Here is a 27,997-nt window from a genome sequence, read left to right on the forward strand (position 1 = left end):
TTTTTTTTACATCAAAAACAATCCGATTTTTTGGGGTTCAAATTAAGGCATATTTTCTCCTTTCATAAAGAAATTCGTTACACAATTACCCGTTTTAGTTAATTAAACTTGAGAATTAATCATAATGCAATGTTTAAATCATTTGCAGTATTTATATATCGTCTAAAATATGAATTATTTAATAAAATATATGTACGTGCAAATACTCGTGAAATACCGGAAATCACCAAATTACCGTCTTTGATTCAGTATACAACATGTACAATGTATTCACACATAAGCATTATCAATTTGCAACTGAAAAAAAACATTAAATGTCGATTTATGTTGTTTTTGTTAGACAAATTATTTTAAAAAGTGAATGTGTAACGAAATATTTATGAAAAAAATACAAATTAAGGTGATTTTTTTTGCGTTTAGAAAAGGTGCACTCTATCGAACTCAATAAAGGTGTGCTTGATAACATTTTGTTTTTAAGCTATGTAGTGATTGACTTAAGATTGTTAAGTCATTTAATCAACAAACATCGTTTTGAACGAACGTCATATAGTCAGTTGTGAAATTTGGCAATACTTTTTACTTTCTTAGTGTTCTTAGAAATACAAAATTAATGGTTTTTTTTGTTTCAGTTTAAATAAAGATTCTGATAAACGTTGGTTGCTAAATGCACATAAAAGAGCTCCAATATCCTTAAAATGTCAAGATTTAGTAGGAATGGTTAACCCTGAAACATCCGCCCAAAAAGAACTCAGAAAAACTCGAATGAAGCGAGATGAAACTGATGTTTTGAAATTGTTTAAGACACTGCAAAGCTGGCCAAATCCTTTTAAAACATAAAAGAAGTTTTATGGCTTGTTCTCGGGTTCTGTTGATTCTTTGGGATTAATGTATGAAAAGAAAATAAATTGCTTCCGAAATTTTCATTACGGAACGGCTTATTCAAAAGTCAACCGATATCTACAAAACACTCAAAAGAAAATCATTATTACATTTAAAAAAAAAGGATATATAAGGCAAGCAGTTAATTGTGGTTTATAACAACAAAACATTTAGAGCAGACGCAAAAAAATGTCGCCTGCTTGTCATAGCCCAGACAAGATAGTTGGTTATGCGATACGTCCTCCAGTTTGAATTAGGTCCTCTTCCAATGTCTCTTGCAAACTTTGATGGTACACATGTAATGAAAAATTAAAATCTGTTCTGGGTGGTCTTTAAGAAAAATCATTGCTTAAATTTAAAAACAAAAAAGGAAATATAAGGCAAGCAGTTAATTGATGATTAGAACAACAAAACATTGAGAGCAGATGCAAAAAAAAAAATGTCGCCTGCTTGTCATAGCCCAGACAAGATAGTTGGTTATGCGATACGTCCTCCAGTTTGAATTAGGTCCTCTTCCAATGTCTCTTGCAAACTTTGATGGTATACATGTGATGAAAAATTAAAATCTGCCCTGGGAGGTCTTTTAGAAAAGGGTCATTCCTTAGGAAAGCATGATGATATTTGATGACATGGCAGCTATTCAATTCATTACTAGGATACCAAGCACGTTTCTGATTTGGCAATTATTATTTTAAAAACCATCCTTTTAGTTTCGAAAAGAGGTCCCGCATTGATTTAGTCACTGATAAGTATACCACAATATTCATAAAGAAATTAGAAAGACATATCCTTGGGAGGACAAATCAGTACGGTAAGTTCTAGAACATCACAATCGTGTTCTTGGGAATTGATGAAATGTTTGTTAGTTGGGGGAAACAAAGTTGCTCTTGTTGAATTCTTTGATTTGGAAAAGAATAAACAATCCTATAGATTTACACTAGAATGTATTGATTTATTTGTATCACATGGAAGTATGTGCCACAAAATACATGTTGAAAATGTAATAGCGTAGAATGGTTTTAGCTTATAAGCAAACAGGAAGAAGACGATAAAAAAATGTTTCTTAATGCAAAAACATGCAGCTGACAAAGGTAAAGACTCCATTGTTATAAAACCTTCTGACACTGATGGGAAAGTATTGGCTTACTATTTTCACAGTTTTATATCAATTCTAACATTGTTAGTCTGACAGATACATCTTCCAAATGCAAGTTATTGTTTGTGCAATCACTGGTGCTAAATTTGGTGAGAATGTTTGTAGAAAACTGCCAGGATTTCACGCCAATACAGGTTGTGATTCAATAAGTGTTTTGTCTGGTAAAGAACAAAAGCAAAGCATTCGGCTTTTTGACACCTTTCAGAAGGTCTATTCCATCTTGGTGAAACCTTTGAAGAGGTTGGCGGAGTGTTGTCAAAATACTCGAGAGGTTTTCGTGTTCTATGTATGGCTACGAAATTAAAAAGATAGATGAATAAAGATCAGAACGTTTTGAAATGCAAAAGATGCAATGTCAAAGCAAATTAAACAAGCCAACTTTCAGACGCAGATTTAGAAATCTGCTCTTAAACACAACACTGGTCTGTTGGCAAACAACTATGGTTGGATTGTTTAGAACGCTTTGATCAGTATCAATTGGCTAGACCAACCACCTGCTTTAGATGCTTTGATAATTCTGTTGTGCTGTTCATGTAACGCTGGTTGTGCCAACAAAAGATGTTCAAGCGTTCGACAAGTTTTATCCTGCACAGATAGCTGTATGTTAATGCTCGAAAGCTTGTAGATATAAGTATTATCAAATCGTTGATATTGCTAACGATGACGACGAAGAAGATTGAAATGATGATGATGATAATTCGGTAGATGCATGTGACCAAACTGATGATGATTCTATGGATTGACCTTCTGCTTGACCTTAAAATGTGGTGATTCGGTTGTCGAAAAATAAATATAAAAAAATAGAGATCTAGAAACCCTGACAGTTTTATATATTTTAATATGTGAGTTTTTTCATGAATGTGATGTATAAATTTGTGACAGAATCGTGCATTTCTGGTTGCTTATGTTTGTGTTTATTATTGATTCTATGTTTTTGTCTCTTACCATTAAATGTTTTTTCAACAACCTTTAGTTGCTCTATGTTTCAATGTAAAACATATACCATTTTATCAAGAAAATTAGTACGTATGCTCATTCAAAATCATGACTTTTGGAAATTACCCTCCCCCTTTTTTCTTGATCCTCTACGATTTAGAGATTAATTAAAAATTACCCTGCGTTTTGATAAGATATGATGTGTTCCATTTAATAAAGAGAATAGTACTGAATACTTGGTTATTTTTACATTTTTCTGTAAATATGTACAAAACAATATTTTTGATATACCAATAAATAAGTCCCCTTTTAACCCCTTTTGGACACTTTTTCAAAAGTCTAAAACCTCTTAAAATATTCTTCAGATATTACTCTTTAAATTTATACCAAAAAATTGCGGTACCCTGGGGTGTAACACAGAATAGAAATTTTGTCCTACCAGCTGATGGACTATATCTAATAATATTTAAGATAATAACCAAAAACAGCAAAATTTCCTTAAAATTACCAATTCAGAGGCAGCAACCCAACAACCGGTTGTCTGATTCATCTGTTCATTTCAGGGCAGATAGATCTGGACCTGATATACAAACTACCCCCCCCCCCCCCCCTTTGTCAGATTTGCTCTAAATGCTTTGGTTTTTGAGTTATAAGCAAAAAACTGCATTTTATCCCTATGTTCTATTTTTAGCCGTGGCAGCCATCTTCAATTGATGGCCGGGTCACCGGACACATTTTTTAAACTAGATACCCCAAAGATGATTGTGGCCAAGTTTGGATTAATTTGGCCCAGTAGTTTCAGAGGAGTAGATTTTTGTAAAAGACTTCTAAGATTTATGAACATTAATGCTGTTTACAGTTTATCTCTATCTATAATAATATTCAAGATAATAACCAACTGGAGGCTCTAAAGAGCCAGTGTCGCTCACCTTGGTCTATGTGAATATTAAACAAAGGACGCAGATAGATTCATGACAAAATTGTGTTTTGGGTGATGGTGATGTGTTTGTACATCTTACTTTACTGAACATTTTTGCTGCTTACAATTATCTCTATCTATAATGAACTTGGCCAAGTCGTTTCAGTGGAAAATGTTAGTAAAATTTTACAAATATTATGAAAATTGTTAAAAATTGACTTTAAAGGACAATAACTCCTTAGGGGGTCAATTGACCATTTGGTCATGGTGACTTATTTTAAAGTCTTCCTTTGCTGTTTACAATTTATCTTTATCTATAATTATATTCAAAATGATAACAAAAAACGGCAAAATTTCCTTAAAATTACCAATTTAGGGGCAGCAACATAACAACGGGTTGTCCAAACATCTGCTCTAAATGCTTTGGTTTTTGAGTTATAAGCCAAAAACTGCATTTTACCCCTATGTTCTATTTTTAGCCATGGTGGCCATCTTGGTTGGTCAGCCAGGTCACGCCACAGATTTTTTAAACTAGATACCCCAAAGATGATCGTGGCCAAGTTTGGATTAATTTGGTCCAGTAGTTTCAGAGGAGAAGATTTTTGTAAAAGATAACTAAGATTTACGAAAAATGGTTAAAAATTGACTATAAAGGACAATAACTCCTAAAGGGGTCAACTGACCATTTCGGTCATGTGACTTATTTGTAAATCTGGCTTTGCTGAACATTATTGCTGTTTACAGTTTATCTCTATCTATAATTATATTCAAGATAATAACCAAAAACGGCAAAATTTCCTTAAAATTACCAATTCAGGAGCAGCAACCTTACAACGGGTTGTCCGATTCACCTGAAAATGTCAGGGTAGATAGATCTTGACCTAATTAACAATTTGACCCCATGTCAGATTTCCCCTAAATGCATTGGTTTTGGAGTTATAAGCCATAAACTGCATTTTACCCCTAGGTTCTATTTTTAGCCGTGGCGGCCATCTTGGTTGGTTGGCTGGGTCACGCCACACATTTTTTAAACTAGATACCCCAATGATGATTGTGGCCAAGTTTGGTTAAATTTGGCCCAGTAGTATCAGAGGAGAAGAATTTTGTAAAAGCTAATAACGGACGACGGCAACGACGGACGCAAAGTGATGAGAAAAGCTCACTTGGCCCTTTGGGCCAGGTGAGCTAAAAATGTTTAAAAATTGACTATAAAGGGCAATAACTCCTAAAGCAGTCAACTGACAATATAGGTCTAGTTGACTTATTTTTAGAGCTTACTTTGCTGAATATTATTGCTGTTTACAGTTTATCTCTATCTATAATAATATTCAAGATAATAACCAAAAACTGCAAAATTATCTTAAAATTACTAATTCAGGGGCAGCAACCCAACAACGGGTTGTTCAATTCATCTGAAAATTTCAGGGCAGATAGATCTTGACCTGATATACAATTTGGCCCCATGTCAGATTTTCTCTAAATGCTTTGGTTTTTGAGTTATAAGCCAAAAACTGCATTTTACCCCTATGTTCTATTTTTAGCCGTGGAGGCCATATGGGTTGGTTGACCGGGTCACGCCACACATTTTTAAAACTAGGTACCCTTATGATGATTGTGGCCAAGTTTGGTTTCGTTTGACCCAGTAGTTTCAGAGAAGATTTTTGTAAAAGTTAACGACGACGGACGCAGGATGAGAACGACGACTACGGACGCAAAGTGATGGGAAAAGCTTTAGGCCAGCCGAGCTAAAAAAACAGACTTTAATATCCCATCTCATTTTTATGTGGGTTATTGCTAAAAACCTCAATTCGATGTGATTACCAGACACATGTGTATTGGGGAAATTTTTATTACTGGGGAGATCGTTATTAGAAGTTTGGAAGCCATAAATCAAGGGAGCTAAACAAAACAAGCCAAAGCTGTCGAAGTGGCAATCACAGGCACTCATCTCAGAAAAAAAAATTCCCCATATACCTTTATATGTGTTATATAAAGGTATATAGAACTGAAAATATTAAGCAAATGGTAACTGCTAGTACAGAAAGCATCATGATAGTACATTTGGGACTGACAATTCTAATAGTGGTATCAACAATGTAGTAGTAACATAAGTATAATGTTGGTGTGTGTGCTCATACCACATGATAATGGCTTACTATGTTAAATCATTTCGAACAGTTCAAAATTTAATTAGCAAACAGTAAACCATTTTGTAGCTTAAAAACAAACAGACCGACAATTACAGAAAGCCAATATTGACTAAAGGAATTTGGTTTCAGTTTAAGTTGCCTATTACACACCCCTAACCCACACTGTTTGGAGTACATGTGATCTTTTCATCATGTTTTATGTTTAGCTCACCTGGCCCAAAGGACCAAGTGAACTTTTCTCATCACTTTGCGTCCGGCGTCGTCCGGCGTCGTCCTGCGTTAACTTTTACAAAAATCTTCTCCTCTGAAACTACTGGGCCAAATTAAACCAATCTTGGCCACAATCATCATTGATGTATCTAGTTTAAAATTTGTGTTTTTTGACCCGGCCAACCAACCAAGATGGTCGCCATGGCTAAAAATAGAACATATAGGTAAAATGCAGTTTTTGGCTTATAACTCAAAAACCAAAGCATTTAGAGCAAATCTGACATGGGGTATAATTGTTCATCAGGTCAAGATCTATCTGCCCTGAAATTTTCAGATGAATCAGAAAACCCGTTGTTGGGTTGCTGCCCCTAAATTGGTAATTTTAAGGAAATTTTACTGTTTTTGGTCATTATCTTGAATAATATTAAAGATGGAGATAAACTGTAAGCAGCAATAATGTTCAGCAAAGTAAGATTTACAAATAAGTCAACATAACCAAATTGGTCAGTTGGCCCCTTTAGGAGTTATTGCCCTTTATAGTCAATTTTTAACCTTTTTTCGTAAATTTCCATGATCTTTTACAAAAATCTTCTCCTCTGAAACTACTGGGCCAAATTAAACCAAAATTGGCCACAATCATTATTGATGTATCTTTTATAAAATTTGTGTTTTTTTACCCAGCCAACCAACAAAGATGGCCGCCATGGCTAAAAATAGAACATGGGGGTAAAATGCAGTTTTTGGCTTATAACTCAAAAACCAAAGCATTTAGAGCAAATCTGACATGGGATAAAATTGTTTATCAGGTCAAGATCTATCTGCCCTGAAATTTTAAGATGAATCGGACAACTGGTTGTTAGGTTGCTGCCCCTAAATTGGTAATTTTAAGGAAGTTTTGCTGTTTTGGGTTATTATCTTGAATACTTTTATAGATAGAGATAAACTGTAAACAGCAATAATATACAGCAATTTAAGACTAAAAAATAAGTCAAAATGACCAAAATGGTCAATTGACCTCCTAAGAAGTTATTGTCTTTTATAATCAACTTTTAACAATTTTCATAAAATTTGTGAATTTTTACTAAGAATTTCCACTGAAACTAAACGGACAAGTTCATTATAGATAGAGATAATTGTAAGCAGCAAGAATGTTTAGTAAAGTAAGATGTACAAACACATCACAATAACCTAAACACAATTTTGTCATGAACTGTCTGCTTCCTTTGTTTAATTCACATATATCAAGGTGAGCGACACAGGCTCTTTAGAGCCTCTAGTTTAAATTTTATTACAGTTTACGAATTTGACCATCGGTAAACTACTTTTGCGTCTAAATGAGAATTTCATGATATGAAAATGAACAGATAAAATACTACTACACACTTATGCATGCTGGTACCGAAGCACAGGCTACTTTGCGAATGGTCAAAGTAGCCCAAAGATAAAGACTTGGAAATACAAAATTTCAAATGTTTTTCGAACAAAAAATCCAAAAGGTTCTACCTACTACTACTGCAATCTGAAGGCTTTACCATTTTAGGTTTAGTACAAAAACATAAAAGTCTATACACACCATGTATTATATAAATCATCCCATTACCAAAGCCGTGGTCACTACGGCTTGTACTGTAATGAATTGGTTGTAAATCAGCATTGGTATCGTCCTAGTGAGATTTTGAAAGAGAAAATGTATATTACAGATATTGATTGCAATAGAGACAAAGCATATATTATCTGGAAGATTCCATTCTATTGTTTCTTTGCAATTCAAGGCTTCGATGTCTCTGTATAAAATAAATAGCAACACCAATTCTTTATTGTTATAAGCATTCATAGTTGAGAAAAGAACAGCGTTCAATGACCTCAGTATGGCACATTTTTTATCTATCCAAGGTACAAGGACAATAACAAAAAAAATCTCTCTCTAAAAATCTTTGAGAATTGAAGGTTAAACAGTAAATCAATGTTATTTCGAATATAATTCAGATTTTCAAAGGCATAACTTTTATATATATGATCCAAACTGATTTTCAAAAGTTTCAAGACATTGCTAATATGAATCTATGATATAAGTTTCATAAAATCTGGCAAGAATTGAACAAATGAGTGTGCTGATGCAATTTTTATTTAAGTAATGTTTCCAAGAGTGTAACTCTTCAAGAAATAATTGATCGGGGGAACAAACCCTCAATATAAATGATCATCATTTGCAAATTTAAGCTACTGGCTGCTGATACCAGAGGACTAACAGTGAGTCTACTAGCAATGGTATCTACCTTGTGGTAGTTAGAACATAAATGGCACCAATTTTCTACACCAGATACAGATTTCGACATTACTCCTCTTTGGTGGTCCTCAAGGCCTAGTTAGAAAATCAAACATAGATGTGTGTAGCAAACAGGAACTAAATAGTAAACTGATCTGATACTACATAGTTTTCAAAAATAAACTGTATATCAAATATCAAATACTGCTGGTACACCAATTTTTTGTGGCTTTATGGCTACAAGCAAATGTTCAACTAATAAAAGATTACATTTTTTTGAACATTTATTGTTACAATACACATACAGATACTTTGTTAAATGTTGGGTACTGAGAGTCTAGCTGTTTGAACTGATATGCACATTTGTTTCTTTCTGCTGTTCTTCCTAGCTCATTGTACAATCTTGCTTGATAATACACAGCATCTTTTATCCTTTGGTGAGCCTCTAATTGTTTAAAATAGTCAATAACTGTGTCCATCATATTAACGGCACTAACTAATGCTGAAAAATAAAAAAATAAATGATATGAATATTTAAATAATTAAGAAATTATTGCAAGGTTTTTATTAATGCAAATAATGGGACTTTGTGATTATCGCAATAAATACTAATCATGATGTTTTGTCCATTCTTTAAAAATAATAAATGCATGCAATAATTTCTTAATTTACATTATTGAAAATGAAGAGAGGTCAAAGTTATGCATTATGTTCAATAATTCTAAATTTAGAAAATAAGCAATAAGTTCAATCAAAGATGTATTGTTCAACTGATGAAAAATAATGGATTAATTTGACAGGACAAGGTTAGGTAATATCATAACCTCTGAAATCAAATGATTGATTGATTGTTGGTTGCTTAACATCCACCTTCTAAAATAAAATTCATTGCTGTGAACTTAGTTTTATTATCAGCTTGTATAGCATTTCTTTAAGTATTTTTTAAATAAACTTTTAAGTAATAAATGGAGAATGTGTCTAATGTCCAACATATAATGTACATACATAGGTACATGGACATAACTCTAGAACAGAAATGTGACACCACACAATTTGAACTTGATCTGTTTTGTGGTAATAAGCATTGTTCATGTGTTTCATGACATTTGGTTGAGGCAAAATAAAGTTAGAGATTGTAAACCATTTTTTATGGACAGACAAGGGCAACACTTTATGCCACTTCCCCTGCAGAGGGAGCATACAAAAGGCCAAACACTTGAAATTCAGATAGTGTTCTATTTTTTGTTGTTCTTACCAAGTTCTTCCCTGTACCAAGTCAGGAATATAACAGTTGTTATCCATTTGTTTTGATGTGTTTGGACTTTATTTTGCCTTTTGATTTTTGATTTTCCTTTTTGAATTTTCCTCGGAGTTCAGTATTTATGTGTTTTTACTTTTTACATCATTTATGTTATTTATAGCTACCCATCAATTTAGAAAAAAAAATAAAAAATTTAAGAATCCAATTATTTTTTTTTATTGAAAATAGAAATTACCATTGAAAATAACAAAGTAATTAGGACTATTGGTAAAAGAAATTGAATCATCTAGCAAAAATACTGCCTTGATAATTTTCAATATTTCCTAGCATGGTAAATTAAAATCAAAGTAGAAAATCTTGCACTTATTGAATGTGAAACATACATATATGAAAGATTTTTTTCAGTTTAAACAAGATGTACACATGGACAAACAAGAGATTATTATATGCTCTCAAAAAAATTTCAAGGACCATTATAAAATTACATTTGTTTCTTTTTTTGTAATTTCTATATGATAACAGGAACCATTTGAACAATTTCAGCACTGCATTATATTTATCAAAAATCTTGAATTAAAAAATATAAGCACAGATCATAGTTGCATTGGAGTGACCTGTAGGGATTTCACTCCAACTCTTTGTATAGAAAATAAAGTAAATTTGAAAATAGATATCACAATAAACAAAGGAATTTACGAAACTGAAAAACAATGCATTACTACAAAATAAGTTGCATTTTAGTACTGAATTCTTCATACAGACCTGCTCTTTTCTTCTGTTCTGGACCTTTATTAGCAGAAGCTACCAGACATCGTACATAACAATACATTGTCCTAGCTTTGTCAAATAGGTTACCATGAGAAATAATAGGTAATAGCTGTTGTCTCAATAATTCTAATGCTGGTTGTGGAAGTTGCATCAAAAACTGCAAAATATAAAATGATAATACCAAAATTCAGGAGACTTCACTAACAACACACAAGCAACTCATTCAAGAAAAGAAGCAATATGAGTCAAAGTCAAAGTCAATAATTGTTATATTTATTGTTAGTAATTGACGATGATTAAACAGCAATGTTAATATGACACTATTAGTTGGTATAGTTTAGGGATTATCAATTGAATGCTACCAGAGATATATATTATTCCACTCCACCATACCTGCCATCTGTCACTATTTGCCCAATGGAGGCTCCCAAATTAAAATTTTGAAAGAGCAATTTTGTCATTAATTTAAAACTAGAGGCTCTGAAGAGCCTGTGTCGCTCACCTGTATTTACTGACATAATTAATAGTAGTATTAGATATAAGATGTGGCCAAGTTTGGTTACATTTTGTCTTAGTAGTTTCAGAGGAGAAGATTTTTGTAAAAGATTACAAAAATTTAAGAAAAATTGGTAAAATTTACTATAAAGAGCAATAACTCCTAAAGGGATCAACTGATAATTTTGAGCATTTGACTTATTTGTAGATCTTACTTGCTGAACATTATTGCTGTTTACAGTTTATCTCTATCTATAATAATATTCAAGATAATAACTAAAAACGGCAAAATTTCCTTAAAATTACCAATAAAGGGGTTATCCGATTCATCTGAAAATTTCAGGGCAGATATATCTTGACTTGATAAACAATTTTAACCCCTGTCAGATTTGCTCTAAATGGTTTGATTTCAGAGTTATAAGCCAAAATCTATATTCTACCCCTATGTTCTATCTTTAGCCATGGCGGCCATCTTGGTTGGTTGCCTGGGTGACTGGACACATTTTTTAAACTTGATACCCCAATGATGATTGTGGCCAGATTGGTTTAATACGGTTCAGTAGTTTCTGAGGAGAAGATTTTTGTAAAAGTTAACGATGACGGTCGATGACTTCGAACGCAAAGTGATGAGAAAAGTTCACTTGGCATTTCTGACCAGGTGAGCTAAAGAACAATTATTTTACAAAAGCTATAGGATTATAAATGTATGAAGAAGCCAAAAATCTACATTAAAAAACATTTGAAGGCCCCTTAAAGGTTTTGTAGGACTATATAAGAACCATTGAATGTAGGACAGAAAGTCACAGGACCAAAAGTCACAGACAAAAAGTCACAGGACAAAAAGTTACAATTCACTTTTTCTCATTATTTTCTTTGAATAAAAAACGTTTTTTTTTATAAATATATTTGAATCAAAAAAATATGTCAAAGTGGCTTGGCACTTAAATGGCTTCATAGTGCCAAGAAATATCTTTTGAGTGATTAAAATTAAATACATCTTCATTTTTCAAGTATAATGACACATTTCTTAAACTTTAATATGAATATATGTATGAAAAAATAAATATTTCAAGATATATCTCTTATATATTCAAACAATTATCAACAAATTATTTGTGACTTTTTGTTCTACCAAATTTGTGACTTTATGTCCTGTGACTTTTTTTCCTGTGGCTTTCTGTACTTTTACCGAACCATCTTACTCATAAAACCCCCCATGGGCATTTTGAAAAGTTGGTATGCTCCACATTTAGTTAACAGGTTTTGATTAGTTACATTGTAATACGAGGGGAGACAATTTAGTCCCAGTGGCTGAGTGAGGGACATTCTTTTTAATGTTACCCTCTTGTGCAGACCAATCAAAAATGGATAGTGTAACAAAATATGTCTTGCCTCACTTTTGTTACTTTCTAATGAACATATGTACTTTGGGGTTGCACCATATACTAGATTTACAAATTTAAAATTGTGATATCAGAGATTTAAGCAATACAGACAAAAATATAAGTACCCATAGGTATAGAAACTAAGACCATATTGTAATATAAGCTGTCTATTTCTGTTATGTTGCTGTCTCACTAAAACTCCATTTTACCTTTACACATGAGTGATATCCATGACAGTTTGAATCTTTTCTTTTTCATTCAATAGACCATTATACATCAAATGGAATTTTTAACAACCTTGACTGGCTATACAGCCCTTACACGGTTGGTCCTGACCATTATATTCAGTAGTTTGTTTCTGTTACCGTTCTGTAACTATTGTATTGAAACAGCTGTTCAGTATCAGGATTTTTAATGCAAAAAGTAAATTTGAGGAAGGAATGCAATTCATATTGTGATTTTTCGTTTAAATAAAAAATTAATAAGATTTCATCTTGTTTATATTATGATAGCTATTACAGAATATTTTATATTGATGAAAAAAATAAAACGTAGAATTTAAGGGGAGACAACTCAGACAACTCAATGTTATGTGAATGTAAAATACCTTTTTTATTTTATAATGTATAAAAAAAAAACACATGGTACAGTCGCAACACCAATTTGAAATTATTTTTTTTTAATTTTTTTATTCGTATAATTTTCATTTTTAAATTATGTCAATTATATTTTTTATTCATTTAAATAATAATGCCCTTTCCCTGTATAATTCTTACAAAATGTATAAATTTATTCACAACCTATAGCATGAAAATAAGATTGGTGGCCTACAATATTTATCATATTTTGGAAGCATAATATTTTGGTAATGTATGAAAATTTCTGTATTTTTACTGTTTGTTATAAGCTTGGCAATAACGTATTTGTTTTCTCTGCTACAAATTTAAAAGGTTACCTGTATAAAAGACAGATGAACAGTAGCAAGAGCTACCATATATTGTAGATGATGCTCCTTTGCATGTGTAATACAATCCAGGACATGTGATAGACCAGAGGTATGGTTCCCTGTCTGGACAAATAATTCAGCTAAGGCTAAATATACTCTACAAAACAAGCATAACAGATTATATTAATGCAACATTTTCAAAACATGAGTTTGTCCTCCATTGAACATGAGTTTGTCCTCCATTGAACTTGAGTTTGTCTTCCATTGAATGGTTTAAACAGCAAAAATGAATTTGTTAACCTCAGACTTTAATAATTTGATTTCAAAAATAATAAAGCAATGAAGCTTAATACACAATAAGCATCCCATTCAATTGACAATGTAAAATGCTTTCAAGAAGTTTCAAGTTGAAAAATTGAAGAAGAAAAAATAAGACATTTTTGGTTCATATCAAAGGAGGGGATGCTACAGATTCACTTCTATCTGTATGTATCCATTGCCTATCAGACATAACTTTTACTTCAGGAAATGCAATAAAACATTCATGATTCTGGTAATAAATTGAAATACAAAAATAGTTTCAAAAAATTTTGGTTACTATTTCTTTTTATAAATATCTTAGAACCTTTTAGTTCATCAAATTAAAATGGTATTATATATCTCTACACAAATGTAGCCATGGTAACATCAACATCCTACTCACCTACAAGGAAAATCAGGGACATATTTTCTCTTGTCTTTCTTTACTTTCTCTAACAACTGAGTCAATTCTGTTAATGATTGAGTTACTTCCCCTTTTTCTTTGTTCAGTATGGCATTTCTACATGTAGAAATAAAGTGAAAAACATTGCATTTGTTATGTTCAAATAAGTAATCCATTTCTGCATAAATTTAAGACATGTGAACAATTTATAACTGTATTCCTACTAACTCTCCCAACACTTTAGAAGACATCAAATTCGACAAAATATCTCTCTAATAAAATTAATAATAATAATGGGCAATGTGTCAAAGAGTCAACTACCAGACCAAAGAGTAGAAAACATCTGAAGGCCACCAATTGGTCTTTAACACATCAAGAAAATCCCACAACCAAAGGCGTGCTTCAGCTGGCTCCTGAACAAAAATTTTTTACCAGATCAGTGATAATGGACAGCATACTTAACTCCAAAATATATAAATTAACTAAAATTTTCACATGTTTATGGACCCCTTTGTCATATAATACAACATATATATGTTTATATTGTTGGTGCTTATTTCAGCTTGCAGCAATGTTGACTGGCATTTTTTTTTTGGTGAAGGAATGTCGGAGTTTGTTTGGGGACAGACATATCTTAAACAAAAAGTCTTTAAAAAAAAATCTCTTTCTATATTGGAGCTGATTCAATGTTATTATGTATTCTCTTTTTTTGCTTTGCAAAAGTTTGGACATTTTTATAGCAATTCAAAATAAAACAGTTCACCTTTAGTATGGTAATGGCTATAATATAACTATACAGATTGATAGACTGATTTAGTAATTACATCAATACAGTGGAGTTAAAGTCTTATAGGATTGTAAGTATGTTTTATTTTATCACCTTGCATTTTCACATTTTGACTGAACAATTTGTTCAAATTTCTGACGAGTTGAACAATTTGATTTAATAAAACAAATTGCAATTTGGTCAAAATTTTGAATGAGTTGCAATTGGTGGAGAGTCACTGTAATACCAAATACTAAATATGTTTGATGAAGTGTAATTGCTGTTTTTTTTTTAAACCATTAAAAATAAAAAATGTTATTAACAAGAAATTTACATTTTTAATTAGGTAAAAAAAATAAAGCATGTGTTTCTACTAACCCTACCTACCCTAATTTTTAGTGCCTACCCCAACACTTTTTATACTATTTTGGAACAAACACTGTTAAAGTCAGACTTATTACCTGGTAGTAACCAGCTAAAAAATGTTTGTTAATTAAAATCATATTACCTAACTACCTACCCTATTTTTTTTCAGCACATTAGTGGAAACACATGTAAATTTTTCTTTGGCATTACCTAATAACAGCCTCGTCTTCATTAAGTGCTCTTATGTTTGTTACATTTGTCTCTGCTTGTCCAAACTTCCTGTTCATCACAGCTCTGTCAAATAACAGCTGCTGTTCACATATCATCCATGTATTAGCATGCTGAGTATGTTTTGGAAATCGTTGTTTAGCACTACTGATGATGTCAAATGCTGCACTGTAGTTACCCTAAAATTTCAAATACAATGTACTGTGTATTCCTTGCAAGCAAACTTGAGCAAAATCATAAATTTTTATCCATGAAAACAGAAAATAAATGAATCTACAGTATATGTATGTAACATCCACAGACGGAAAAGTTTATCAAACATAACTGTATCAGTTTCATCTAAATCCATATGAATTCTAAGAACAAAAAGATTTTTCCTACACACCAACTACAAGAACATACATATATAATCACATCAACAATCAGACATTTTGCTATATCAAACACTTACTACATGTTTTTATACTTACATCATCAGCATGACATCTGGCTACATTACACAGGGCTATACACACAGCTTCGCCATTATGAAATATTCCATTTACTGCTGTATTCAAATTTAACACTAACAGACTACACATAGCAGAACTCTCTCTACAACAGAAAATAAATTTGCTAAAAATACAATTTTTTTTATATGAAGGTTGGTTTCGTCATATATATTCTAGTCATTTATAATGAATGTTTGTTTACCCTTTTCGTCTAAGAAATTAACACATTATGAAATTTTTGAACTCACAGCAAAACAAAATTTTAAACTTGATTTCAAATTTAATGAATCATTTTGCCCAAAAACAAAAAATAAGCTTTCAATTAGAACCAATGTAGTAAAAATGCAACATATCTTCTATTGTCTAATTTACCTCTACATATTTGTATATAACATGTAACATGTGTAATGAAGCAATTAGTTTTTGGTAAAGAATATAAAACCTGTATTACCTCTTCCCATACATTTCCCATAGGGCTGATTTCTGGGCATAACTGACACACATAAAGTGAGACTGTGAATGTTGACAGTTCAATAGGTCACTCTTCAATAAAAACTCAAACACACTGAAAAAAATATAAACAGTTATTCTTCAGTACATATGATAATCAGATTTCATGTAAATGTATACCATGCACTTGCATAATGTCGAAATTCTATATAAGGCAGCTCATTCATTTTTATGTATTTTAAAGTCAAATGAATATTATTTTCAATAGTACATGTTTTTTTAGGAATAATAATTTTAGGATTAATAAAATTCCTTCAGAAAATATATGCATGTCACAGCAACAATTTAAGGTCACAAGTCTATAATGTATCCTTTTATTTTTTTTTCAATATTTTTCTTGCATTTATAAATCTTAATTAACGTTTATTAACCGTAAATTAACAAACTTACCTTGCCGGCTTTGCAGTAGCGAATGCATTATTTCTTGCTAAAGACTGAACTCCCATTGAAGTGATATTCTGCAAACAAATATAAATAATGATGATCATCCATCCAGGGTTAGGGAGAAACGAAACTTCACCTTGACTAATACAACCTAAAGATACTGTTAACATGTCAAACCGACAATTCTTATAATTTCCCTTACTAATCACGTTTTCAACACAGCAAGAAAATCCCTCGCCAGCTGTAGGTGTGTAGGATTTTCTCGCTGTGATTAAGACCCATTGTAGGCCTTTGGCTGTTTTCTGCACCTTGGTGCGGTTGTTGTCTCTTTGACACATTTCCTATTTCCATTACCTATTCTATTTGACTGCATTTCCACATCTTTCATAAGCCATGACAATTTCCATTCTGGAATATATGATATATTTAAGCAGGGCTCACACTACTTCAGAAATATAAAGAGAAGTGACTTCTCTTTTTGAAACTGATAAGGAGAAGTGCTTATTCATGTTCTGTTATTCACGCTTCAATGTTTGGATTTTACTATAGTATAAAGGGTCATAGGTAAATAATGTTCTTTTTATATTATTCAGTTCATATCTGAGTATACAATTAAAGTAACATTTCAAATTGAAAGTTGTTTTAGTTTTACTAAGGTTCTTGTGAGAAATTACCAACTAAATATTTAATATCTAGCACTAAAAAAATATTTTTTTATTTTAAAAAATGTAAAGAAATTATAATATATATCAACTATAATTTAATTAAATTTTTTTTTGTGTATGAAATTCAGGGTTTCTCATAAAAAAATATAAAGGTTAATAAGCTTGGCCATAATATATTGATATTAGTATATTAATAGTCTCAGAGTTAAGCAACTTTGAAACAATCCATAAAAAAACATAGAGAATTATATACACCAATCAATTAGATGTAACCAAAAGTCTCTTAATGCGTGTGGAATAGTACTAATTTTTCCTTTTGGGATCAATATTCTTCTGTCAGCTGTTCCATCCATGCGTCCGTAGTTATTATTGTAAAAGTACGGATTTCAATCATAGCTATTCCGGTTCAATCCAAAGTGTAGAAATCGGTCAATGGCGGACAAATGCAAGAAAATTTACAAAAATAAACGATGTTTGACAAGTTATTTGGAAAGGAACATGAAGTTTTTAATGCAATACATGGATTAAAAATTTACTGGAGGCAACTTTTATCATGTTTAAATGAAGTAACAAATTTATTTTGCCGCCGAAATTTAGGTTGATGTACGTTTTCGAGTAACAAACATCGGAACTTGCGGAAATGCACGAAGTGATAAAAAGTTGCATTTTTATCAAATAACCTCCTACACACTGCAAAGACAATGCTTCAACCTCTTTTCTTAAGATAATGAATCGTTTATGTCTACATTTCTTTAATTATCAATGAAACATTGCTGTTTCATCAACTTTGTAAAAATTGAAAATGTCTGATGACGGAAGCAACTGAAAGCAAGTATCGTCAAGAACAGGGCGACTTGTTTTCGCTTTTGGGGGTTGGGGAAAGCGAAGTGACGGTCAGGAAAGCAACTTCTTCGCCCAAATCGCATGGTAGCTTGAGCCCTGTTTAAGGTGAGATGCATGTAGTGCTAACAAACACAGAACTTACAGGCAGGTTTAATTCTTCACTTTTCCATACAGATCTAGCCATGAGATTAGCTGTGTAAGATGTCCCAGGTTCCTCTAACCTGTGTAACCAACTCTGTAATATTTCAAAAACATTATAGAAATTTTCCTTATAATGAATTACACTTTATACCAATGCATGCTGTGAACACACAATTACTGACACTTACCAAATCATGCTGTAAACTAACAATTATTGACACTTAACAAAGCATGCTGTGAACACATAATTACTGACACTAACAAATGAATGCTTTAAACTTACAATTATTGACGTTTACCAATGCATGATGTAAACTAACAATTACTAACTTACCAAACCATGCTTTAAACTATCAATTACTGACACTTACCAAAGCAGGCTGTAAACTAAGTTACTGACACTTACCAAGGCATGCTGTAAACTAACAATAATTGACAGTTTGCATGCTGTAAACTAACAGTTACTGACACTTACCAAGGCATGCTGTAAACTTACAATTACTGACACTTACCAAAGCATGCTGTAAAATAACAATTACTGACACTTACCAAATCATGCTGTAAACTAACAATTACTGACACTTACCAAGGCATGCTGTAAACTAACAATTACTGACACTTACCAAGACATGCTGTAAACTAACAGTTACTAACACTTACCAAATCATGCTGTAAACTAACAATTACTGACACTTACCAAAGCATGCTGTACATTAACAATTACTGACACTTACCAAGGCATGCTGTAAACTAACAATTACTGACACTTACCAAAGCATGCTGTAAACATTCATGATCATTGGTCTCCTGTGCCATCCTAATAGCTTCATGTAATGCAGCTAATGATTCATCTCTGAAATAAAATCAAAACAATTGTGTTAAAATGTGGACACAAATATATGACATATTTAATCTTAATAACACCATGTAAACTGGAAAGGTTAGATATCTAAATAACTTGCTTAACCTTGCCACGTGGAAGGTCATAAAAGGTCATTGCAAAATTTGGTATTTGATTGAAAGTTTTCCGATAATGTTGTCATCAGAATGTGCAAATTTGGAACCAGTTGAAGAAATTCACAAAGATGGACCATCAAAAGAGTTTGCCCCCTGCAAGTCCTTGGTCTGACAAAAAAAACTCAAAGTTTTGTAAACTCTGTATAACTGCGAGTTGCTTTCACTACACTCACTTGAAAATTTAACCACTATACTTTTAACATTGCTACTTGTCTCAAAATTTCTTCTTCATAATAAGAAATTAATCATTCCAATGAAACAAAATACATCCTTTAAAAGAAAATGAAATTTTGAAACACTACCTTAAAATCCTATAAAAACATTGCTCTTTTCAATACTACCATATAGTGAAATCAACTTTACCTGTGCCCGAATCTGTAATGCAGTGAGGCAAGGTTAAGGGCAGCATAACGTCGACTTACTGCCTCTTCTCTGTTCTTGTTGCCTTGACTTCCATCAGAGCCAATGTTTGTGTTTCGATCAAAGTAATGATAGAGGTTATGAAGTGCAGTACAGTATTCTTTAACACGTAAACTGTTCAGATAACTTAAAAAATGCTAAAATATATATATATAAGTTATTTAAAGCCCTTTGGTAAATATCAAGTTATATATTTTATTCATATTCATGATCAATTATTACAAAATGTCAAATGTAAGCACATGGAATGATGGTAGTCTAAGAGATAAGTGGAAATTTTGATTTGCACTGTCCCTTGTTAAGAATAAACATGAACAAATAAAAGGTGTATTGCTATACACAATTATATTAGCTCAAAAATGTACAGTTCTCAGAATTTTCCAATCAAATATGATTTTTGTACTAGCATTTTTCTTCAATTTGGGAGGGGGAATTCAACTAAATAGTTTTGAAACTTTATTTTTACAGCTAGGAATATTATCATTTGCAGCTAGGAACATTTAAAGTTCTTATCAAGCCATGCTTTAACTTACAGCTTCAGCCATGTCAGGATTTGATCTCAACATATCAGTTATCTTTTCTTGTAGCTTGGCTGGTGATAAAGCCTCATTCTCATTATGTTGCAATAAAAATCCCTGAAAACATTTAAAGAACAATCAAATGTGACATGTAATTAAGGAGGTTTGCTTGTCATGTTTTGGTCTTTTTGTCAGATTTTTGAAATCCTCTGGTTTTATCCCTTTGAATTAAACCCCTATCAATATATACTTGTGTCATGGATATCTATTTATTTTGAAACTGAGCAGCAAACTTCCTTAACCCTTTCACTGATTGCTACCCACAGAAGCTACTCTGTGACAATGGCTTCCCTGGCTAGTATTACTCAAGTGAGAGATCTTCATAATAAATGTCTATAAAAACTTGTTTGTAGTTATTTGTTTATTTATTTCATTCACTAACACCATGTTCACAGTTTTGTTCATGTTTTGATAATTTTTTCTTCATAAAATATTCAAATTTTCAAATTTTTCGCCATTATCTAGGTGAAATTCTCAAAATTCTAAATCGCATTTTTTTTTAACCCATAACGGCAAAATTTTGAAAATTTTTATGAGGCTGTACAAATTCCTCATACTGAATGATGTCCATTCCAAGTTTTTTGTACATAAAAACGACATTGTATGTCAAAAAAGTATACTAGTTTGGCTTCAATTCTTCCATATTCTTTCAAAAAAATGTTCCCTCATTTCAAATTCTCATAAATTCTGTAAATTTCCTCTGATTTTGACACAAATTCAACAAACCGAAGCGACATGTTTACACTTTCATCCGGGTATTAATCAAAGAAAGATAACTCATGTTTGCACTGTTTTGAGCAGGAAATATAAAAGAGGTATTCCGATCCCAGTAAAACAGGACTCATCGTCAGCTGTCTGAAGCGTGAATCCCGGTAAACCGGGACTCATCGGCGAAAAGGTTAAGCTAAACTCTTAATAGGACAGTGTAAAACAGAGTTAATTAAAATGTATCACAATTTTTGTTTAGAACTACAATAGTTCTTTCAATTTATAAGTTGAATACCAAATAAATTGAAAATATTTGAATGTTATTTTTTAAGTTATAAAAACGACATGGCTTACTGACAATGAATATGATCTTTGCTTCATATTCATTGACAGTAAGCCATGTCGTAATCATTGAATTATTTGAACAAAATTTATTCTGAAATTAATTGTACCTCCAGGCTTCAAAGCTAACCTATACTGGCATGCCAAGTTCACCCAGTTGCAGAAGAAATTTTATTAAGTGTATTTTTAAATGTAGATTTTTTTATGGCTTCTACATCATTTATTGGTAATGATTTTTATATCCTGCAGGGAGCCTTTTCAGTTAGCTATATTCTTGAAGTCCTATGGAAAGTTGATCACCTTTCATATCCAACAGTCACATACATAAAATGTTTCAAAGTACAAAATAAAATAAAATAGACTATAAACATCTAGCACTGACAAAAGTTTTAAGGCTTATTAAAAAGATGTTGTTTGAGACACATCGCACATGAGTTTAGTACTGTAAACACATATCTCTTCATATCTCAGTTTCTGTATCTGCTGTATATACTTAGTAATGGTTACTCTCAAATACCATCACTATTGTAAAGCAGAAAGTAAATGTAAAAGACATTACAAAAATATTCTACCTGAATTAAATTCAGTGAAAAGTTGTTGTCTTTTAAATATAGGAAAAGATTCAGCTATAACTGTAAGAAGTTAAAGAGAATCTGTATTTATGTATAATTCACATGACCTTTTTCCCCACAGAATTTAGAAAAAAACATTTTCCTTACTTGTTGAAATGTGAGATTCAAGTAAGATTAAAATTGTGCGTGTCATTTACTGTATTTTACAGTAAATAAAATTGAGAATGGAAATTGGGAATATGTCAAAGAGACAACAACATGACCATAGAAAAAAAAAACAACAGCAGAAGGTCACCAACAGGTCTTCAATGTAGCAAGAAATTCCTGCACTCCTTTCCAGTCATAAAGCCAAATAATTTTGTTCATGTTACTAATTGTAGAAAATAACCTAAGAAATTCAAGTTTTTATCTTATTTCCTGCTTGTAGCAAATTTGAACTTTCAAGCAAATATCTGTGCATTGTGCATGCCTAGATTAAGTATTTTGTTAATACAATACTGTAAGAAGCTGTAAGACCTAGTTTTTAATGCAGACAAATTACCTGTCTAGATATAAAGTATTCTGCCTGTTTGTAGGAGAAGAATCCACCATCAACATCATCAGATTTACTATAAAAAGAAAACATTGACTTGTAAAACATTGAAATCATATCATTTCCATGACCAGTAAAACTCTTTTAAGGGAGTACCCAACACTTGCACTAAAATTAATTTGGCTCGTTTAATTTTCATAAAATTTTGTCAAAGTACTTACTTTGACCCTTTAACAAAAATATAAAAAAATCAAAAATTTTGAACCAACCGTTTTGTCAGAAAAATTACACTGGTTATATAGCAGTTTAACAAACACCAAGTTTGATCATTGAGAAGCTTAATATTCCGTTTACAACACAACGTAATTCAAACGTTTAGCTGACTTTACAGAGTTATCTCCCTGTAGTGTTAGGTACCACCTTAACAATACATTGATGTCTAATGTTTTAAATGTGTTTTACAGGCAAACTGGAACCCTGCACCCTTGATCCAACATTCTGTCTTCTTTGAATTTTTCATTCCACATTATTCCAACCTAACTACTGAAGTATATTTGGTATACTATATATCTATAAAGTTGAGTATAAAAATTATCCCAATTAAGATATCTATCCTTTTGCTCAATTTTATACAGTGGTCTTATTTGTACCCAACAAACATTAAACTGTAATTATACTGTTTTGTTGAAAAAGTAAATACTTTAATGGAAAGATATAGGAATATATAGCCTATTAAACTTGAAACAAAAATTAAATTCAAATATTTAAAATTTTTAATTTATCATTTTAATCTATACAAAAAGTAAAAAAATAAATCTGAACTAAACATTACATACAACTCATTTAACATCAATCCTAATTCTATTAAATTGCCTTGAAAAATTTCAATTAGTGATCCACTGGCAAAAAAATCAACATCATAATCACTTTTATTCTTTATAATTTTAACAAAGGGTCATATCAGTAATTACAAAGACCTCTAAAGTATCATGGCCAATGTAACATTTTGTCTAAAGAATTCCTCATATTGTCATTTTTTTTAATAAAAATAGAATCACAATGGATACATTAATGTTCCACAATTCAATTTACATGTTTCCATGGTTCAAAAAAATCTCTGATGCCGGAGACTTTTTTTTTAGGTTGTTCTTTCTTATGTATTAAGAGACATGTTACATCTTACAAAAGATTTTCAGACTTCAGCCAGTTTTAGATCTGTATTAATGAGTCACAAAAATACATACCCATCGCCATGGTGACTTCTTTCAAATGACTTTCCTAGACCAAGGCCACTCCTAAATCTACCAGACTGACTTGTGATGGAGTCAATTAATGATCCCCCAAACTGATCACTCTCGTCCATCCCCAATCCAACTTGTCCAGCCTCATAATAATCCTTATATCTCGTAAATAACTTTGTCACTTGGGAAAATGATAGCTTTTCAAATGCTACTATCATTCTTCTAAGGAACAGACCTGTAAATACAAATATACATCTGATGTATAGAGAAATATAAATTGCAAATACATTCAGTATATGTGCACTTTTTATACACAAGTTTCATTGGTGCAAGATTTATAATTAAAGGAAAAACAATAATATTATACACAGTAATCAATCAGTTGCATAGAAATCATTGCTACTAACAATTTTAAAAGATGATGAGAGCCCTAGGGAGGGGCAGTCCACCAGCATTTGTATGAAGCCAGTGGTAGAATAGTTATCAAAGGTACCAGTATGATAATTTAGTACGCCAGACGTGTGTTTCGTCTACATAAGACTCTAGAAAACAGTTATTGTGGATTCATTATTATTCGTTGGATATCAATTTTCTTGGATTTCATGGTTCCAGATGACAAATTTTCTATAGGCTTGTATGCAGACTTGTGTAAAACCAGGAAATTATAAATCCAAACATGTAAGTTTTCCTAGATTTAAGAAAAAATTGGTGCCCAAAGAAATAAATGAAACCCCAGTAAAAGAAATGACCATATAAGTATTTTCGAGAAGCGTTTCTTGGCTTACCGGCATAATATAGATATAGGAAGATGTGGTGTGAGTGCCAATAATGCACACTAAGAATCATACCTATTTAATATATAATTTACCTAGTATACTACTAGCACTGATAACCCCATTAGATGGGTCACTTAGTTGTTTTGTCACATCTTGGAAGAAATCCATCAACAGTAACACACCTTCCTGGTAAAATCCTTTTAACCTACAATATAAACACATAAAGAGTGCATCATTATTTCAATAAATCTACCAAGCCCATATGTGTATTGCTTTTGATTTTCAATTTCTATACATCAGGAAACTAGCTGACAAATTTGGTAATAAAAATTTTAAACAAACATTTGTTGAACATGCTATTGCAGAAGAACTCTACAATGTTTCAACACATTCCAGAGATTAAGCTAAATACCTTAAATTTCAAACATTACCTTGACATTCATTATTTAGAATTTTTTAAGTCTATTTTAAATGATTTAAAATAGACTTAATAGATTTAATCTATACAAAAAATGTTAGTTGATATTTTCACACGGGTACCAGATATAGTTGGTAAGCATGCATGTTATTTTAAATGTATGAACCATAAATTGCCAATAGAACAAGTTCGTTTTTGGGGTGACAAAACGTGATAATTGCATTTGTGATTTATGCAATTTATGTGAAATTGGTGATGAATTTCATTATCTAATTAAATGTACTTTTATTTTCAATGTAAAAAAAAGGTTCATTGCCCTGTAATTTGTATACAAAGCCAAATGTTATAAAGAATTGTGAACTTTTTTGTTCTGATGACTATAATTTAATTACAAGTCAAACTTGCCAAAATTTGTTATAAATTAGATTGGCCTTCCAATGCAAATTCCTTAAATCATGTACTTTGTATATACCATTGAATATGTAACCATGTCATTCTATTATATCATTATTTTTTATATTTGTATACATATTATTGTTTTATTATTACTGTTTATATTCACATACCCCTGATGGGGTCTTGACAACTAAAAAGTTTTAAAGTTTCAAGTTGCATTTAGAGTGAGATATTATACTTGGGAGTTGGGATGGGGGAATTAAAATGCATTTTTTTACCAAAATATTATGGAGAAAAAACTGGTTTTATTACTCCTTAATCCAATAAACTAAAACCAATGGTTACCAAGGACATATTGTTTCAAATTTCAACTTTTATAATTTGTCTACCATTCAGATTAGTTTGTTTTATCTACCATGAACAGTGTATATAAATATGGTGTTAAAACAAAGTCTTCTTTGTTAGTCATGTATAAAGTACAAATACAAACCTTTCAGCAAATATTTCATAATGTGTTTGTTTCAGTATAGGCTGAACTTGGTCAGTTAAATCTTTCAGGGTCATGTCAGGACTCTGAAAAGAATGGTATAAAAGTATGTCAAGAAATTCAAGCCAACTGATTGAGTTTAAGATACTTGCACTAAATACATTCCCCCGTTAACCTCAGGTTTTAAAATGAAGCTATGATGGATTTTTGAGAAAAAAAAATTAACATTTTCTTTGAGTTGTGAAGCAAGCTGCTCAAAACATTTTGTGGTGTGGGATATAAAAATAGGTATCTCACCTGAATAAGTTTGAGTATTGATGTCATGAAGTCTCGCTTTTCTCGTTCTTTAAATTTTTCTTCACTAGTGGTATCTTGAGCACCAAATCCCACAAAAACAGGAGGCTTCTGATGTCTTCTCATTTCTATGTACTCGTATATCAGTACCATTAATGATATCTTGTGTGGTGTTACCTGCTCCTTCAGTGGTTTTTTACCAAAAGGTCCAAAAATAAACAAGTCTTTCTGATGATTTGATGCACTTGACATTTTGCTTTGATAACGTAATCTATTAAAGAAAAAAAAAAGTATTAACAAGTTCCATCCTAAATTCACAGATTTACAGTAAAAACAAAAGCGTTCAGAGCTTATGGTTCATTAATAATTTGATAAGCATACTTTATAAGTCCCATTTTAATTTGTATGTGGTGTCCCAGTCAGGAGCCTGTAATTCATCTGTTGTTGTATGTTTATGTAATTCATATTTGTTTTAATCCTTAAGGTTGCACTTTGTAAATACAGCTGTTTCTCAAAACACGCCTTTTTTGGGAAGATCTTGAATATTCATAGAAAATTAATTTTGTTTACATACTGGTTCCCAGTTATCATGGTTATGCTCTCTGTGTTCCATCTCACAGAGACATAACTTAGGAATGTTACCAGTTAATATACATGTGCATATATTGTTTAAATTGAAATATGTGGTAACCTTTCATTTGAGGTAGGGGTAGTTAAGAAAATTATTGTTAGTTTAAACTCTGAGAAGTTCAGGGCATATAAACGTTGAACATATGCCGCACAGCCCTATATTTTGACCTTTGAAAAAAATTGTGGTGCATATGATCTTTCAATTCTAGGATAAGATTTTTTTCAAAACTTCATAGTAAAAGTGGTACAGTTTTAGCAGTAAAAAGAGTTCCTGTGGGAAATTGCATTGTCAATTTTTACAGAAATGCTATATCATTTAGTTTAAGTATCAATCCTGTCACTGGTTATAAGCAATTGTTAAGTATTTTATCAATTACAATTAAGATATTACAACATCATTCTATTGTTGTTTTATCATAAGTTTGAATCTTTAAGCTGTTATCTTTATACTAATTTGCAGGAGAAGAAAAGTTTTCTTACTAAGAGTACAGAGATTGCATCAACCAGATGCTTGAAGTTTTTCATTGTTGAAGACATTATCTGATCATATCTGTGGTGCTTGGTAACAAGTCTAATTCTTGTTCAATTCAATACATTTTTTTTTTAGATTTCATTGCTTCAATTTATTAATAATTTCAAAATGAAATACTCTTTACATTAGACTACAAAGAAATCAAGAATTTCAAAGGTGACATTCAATACACATAATTCGGAAATTTCAAAGTTAAAAGAGACACACATAGGACTAAAAGTGATTCAAATAGCTCTCTTTTTTCTTCTGGTCAGGTGAGCTAATAAAAGCTATCACTTCTAAATAAAACATAAATATTTAACCCCACTCTTCCCCCTTTGTGATAGTGATTGTAATTTTTTAACAAGTTCTTAAACATGGTTTGAAATTATGTCATTTATTCTCAAAGATTCAATAGAATTTGTACAATACTTCTATGTATAATATCCATTAAATATGTATTTATATAACCTACTTACCTGAATATACAGCTGATAAACTATAAAATATATTTATAAACTTGTTATCGTTCCTGTTTTACCTGTAAAATACAAATGATGATTTAAACAAAAATACAAATTGAAAAAATATGCAGTGATTATATGCA

At 31.5% G+C, this 27,997-nt stretch overlaps 1 protein-coding gene across 1 annotated transcript; it reads right to left on the reverse strand.

Moving 5' to 3' along the window:
- Positions 1 to 8,786: 8,786 nt before the first annotated feature.
- On the reverse strand, positions 8,787 to 27,926 carry LOC134707746 (anaphase-promoting complex subunit 5-like). Its single transcript, XM_063567771.1, has 18 exons — positions 27,870 to 27,926; positions 26,253 to 26,520; positions 25,959 to 26,041; positions 24,747 to 24,859; positions 23,882 to 24,113; positions 22,647 to 22,713; positions 20,439 to 20,540; positions 19,849 to 20,042; positions 19,240 to 19,321; positions 18,470 to 18,562; positions 16,826 to 16,893; positions 16,377 to 16,490; positions 15,905 to 16,028; positions 15,417 to 15,613; positions 14,075 to 14,191; positions 13,381 to 13,528; positions 10,540 to 10,702; positions 8,787 to 9,018 (listed from the first exon to the last, which is right to left on the reverse strand). The coding sequence occupies exons 2-18, from the start codon at positions 26,499 to 26,501 to the stop codon at positions 8,807 to 8,809; spliced, it is 2,358 nt and encodes a 785-aa protein (XP_063423841.1). The 5' UTR covers positions 26,502 to 26,520; positions 27,870 to 27,926; the 3' UTR covers positions 8,787 to 8,806.
- Between the last annotated feature and the right edge of the window lie 71 nt (positions 27,927 to 27,997).

Source organism: Mytilus trossulus, chromosome 2 (assembly GCF_036588685.1).
Source record: "Mytilus trossulus isolate FHL-02 chromosome 2, PNRI_Mtr1.1.1.hap1, whole genome shotgun sequence".
NCBI classification, from domain to species: domain Eukaryota; kingdom Metazoa; phylum Mollusca; class Bivalvia; order Mytilida; family Mytilidae; genus Mytilus; species Mytilus trossulus.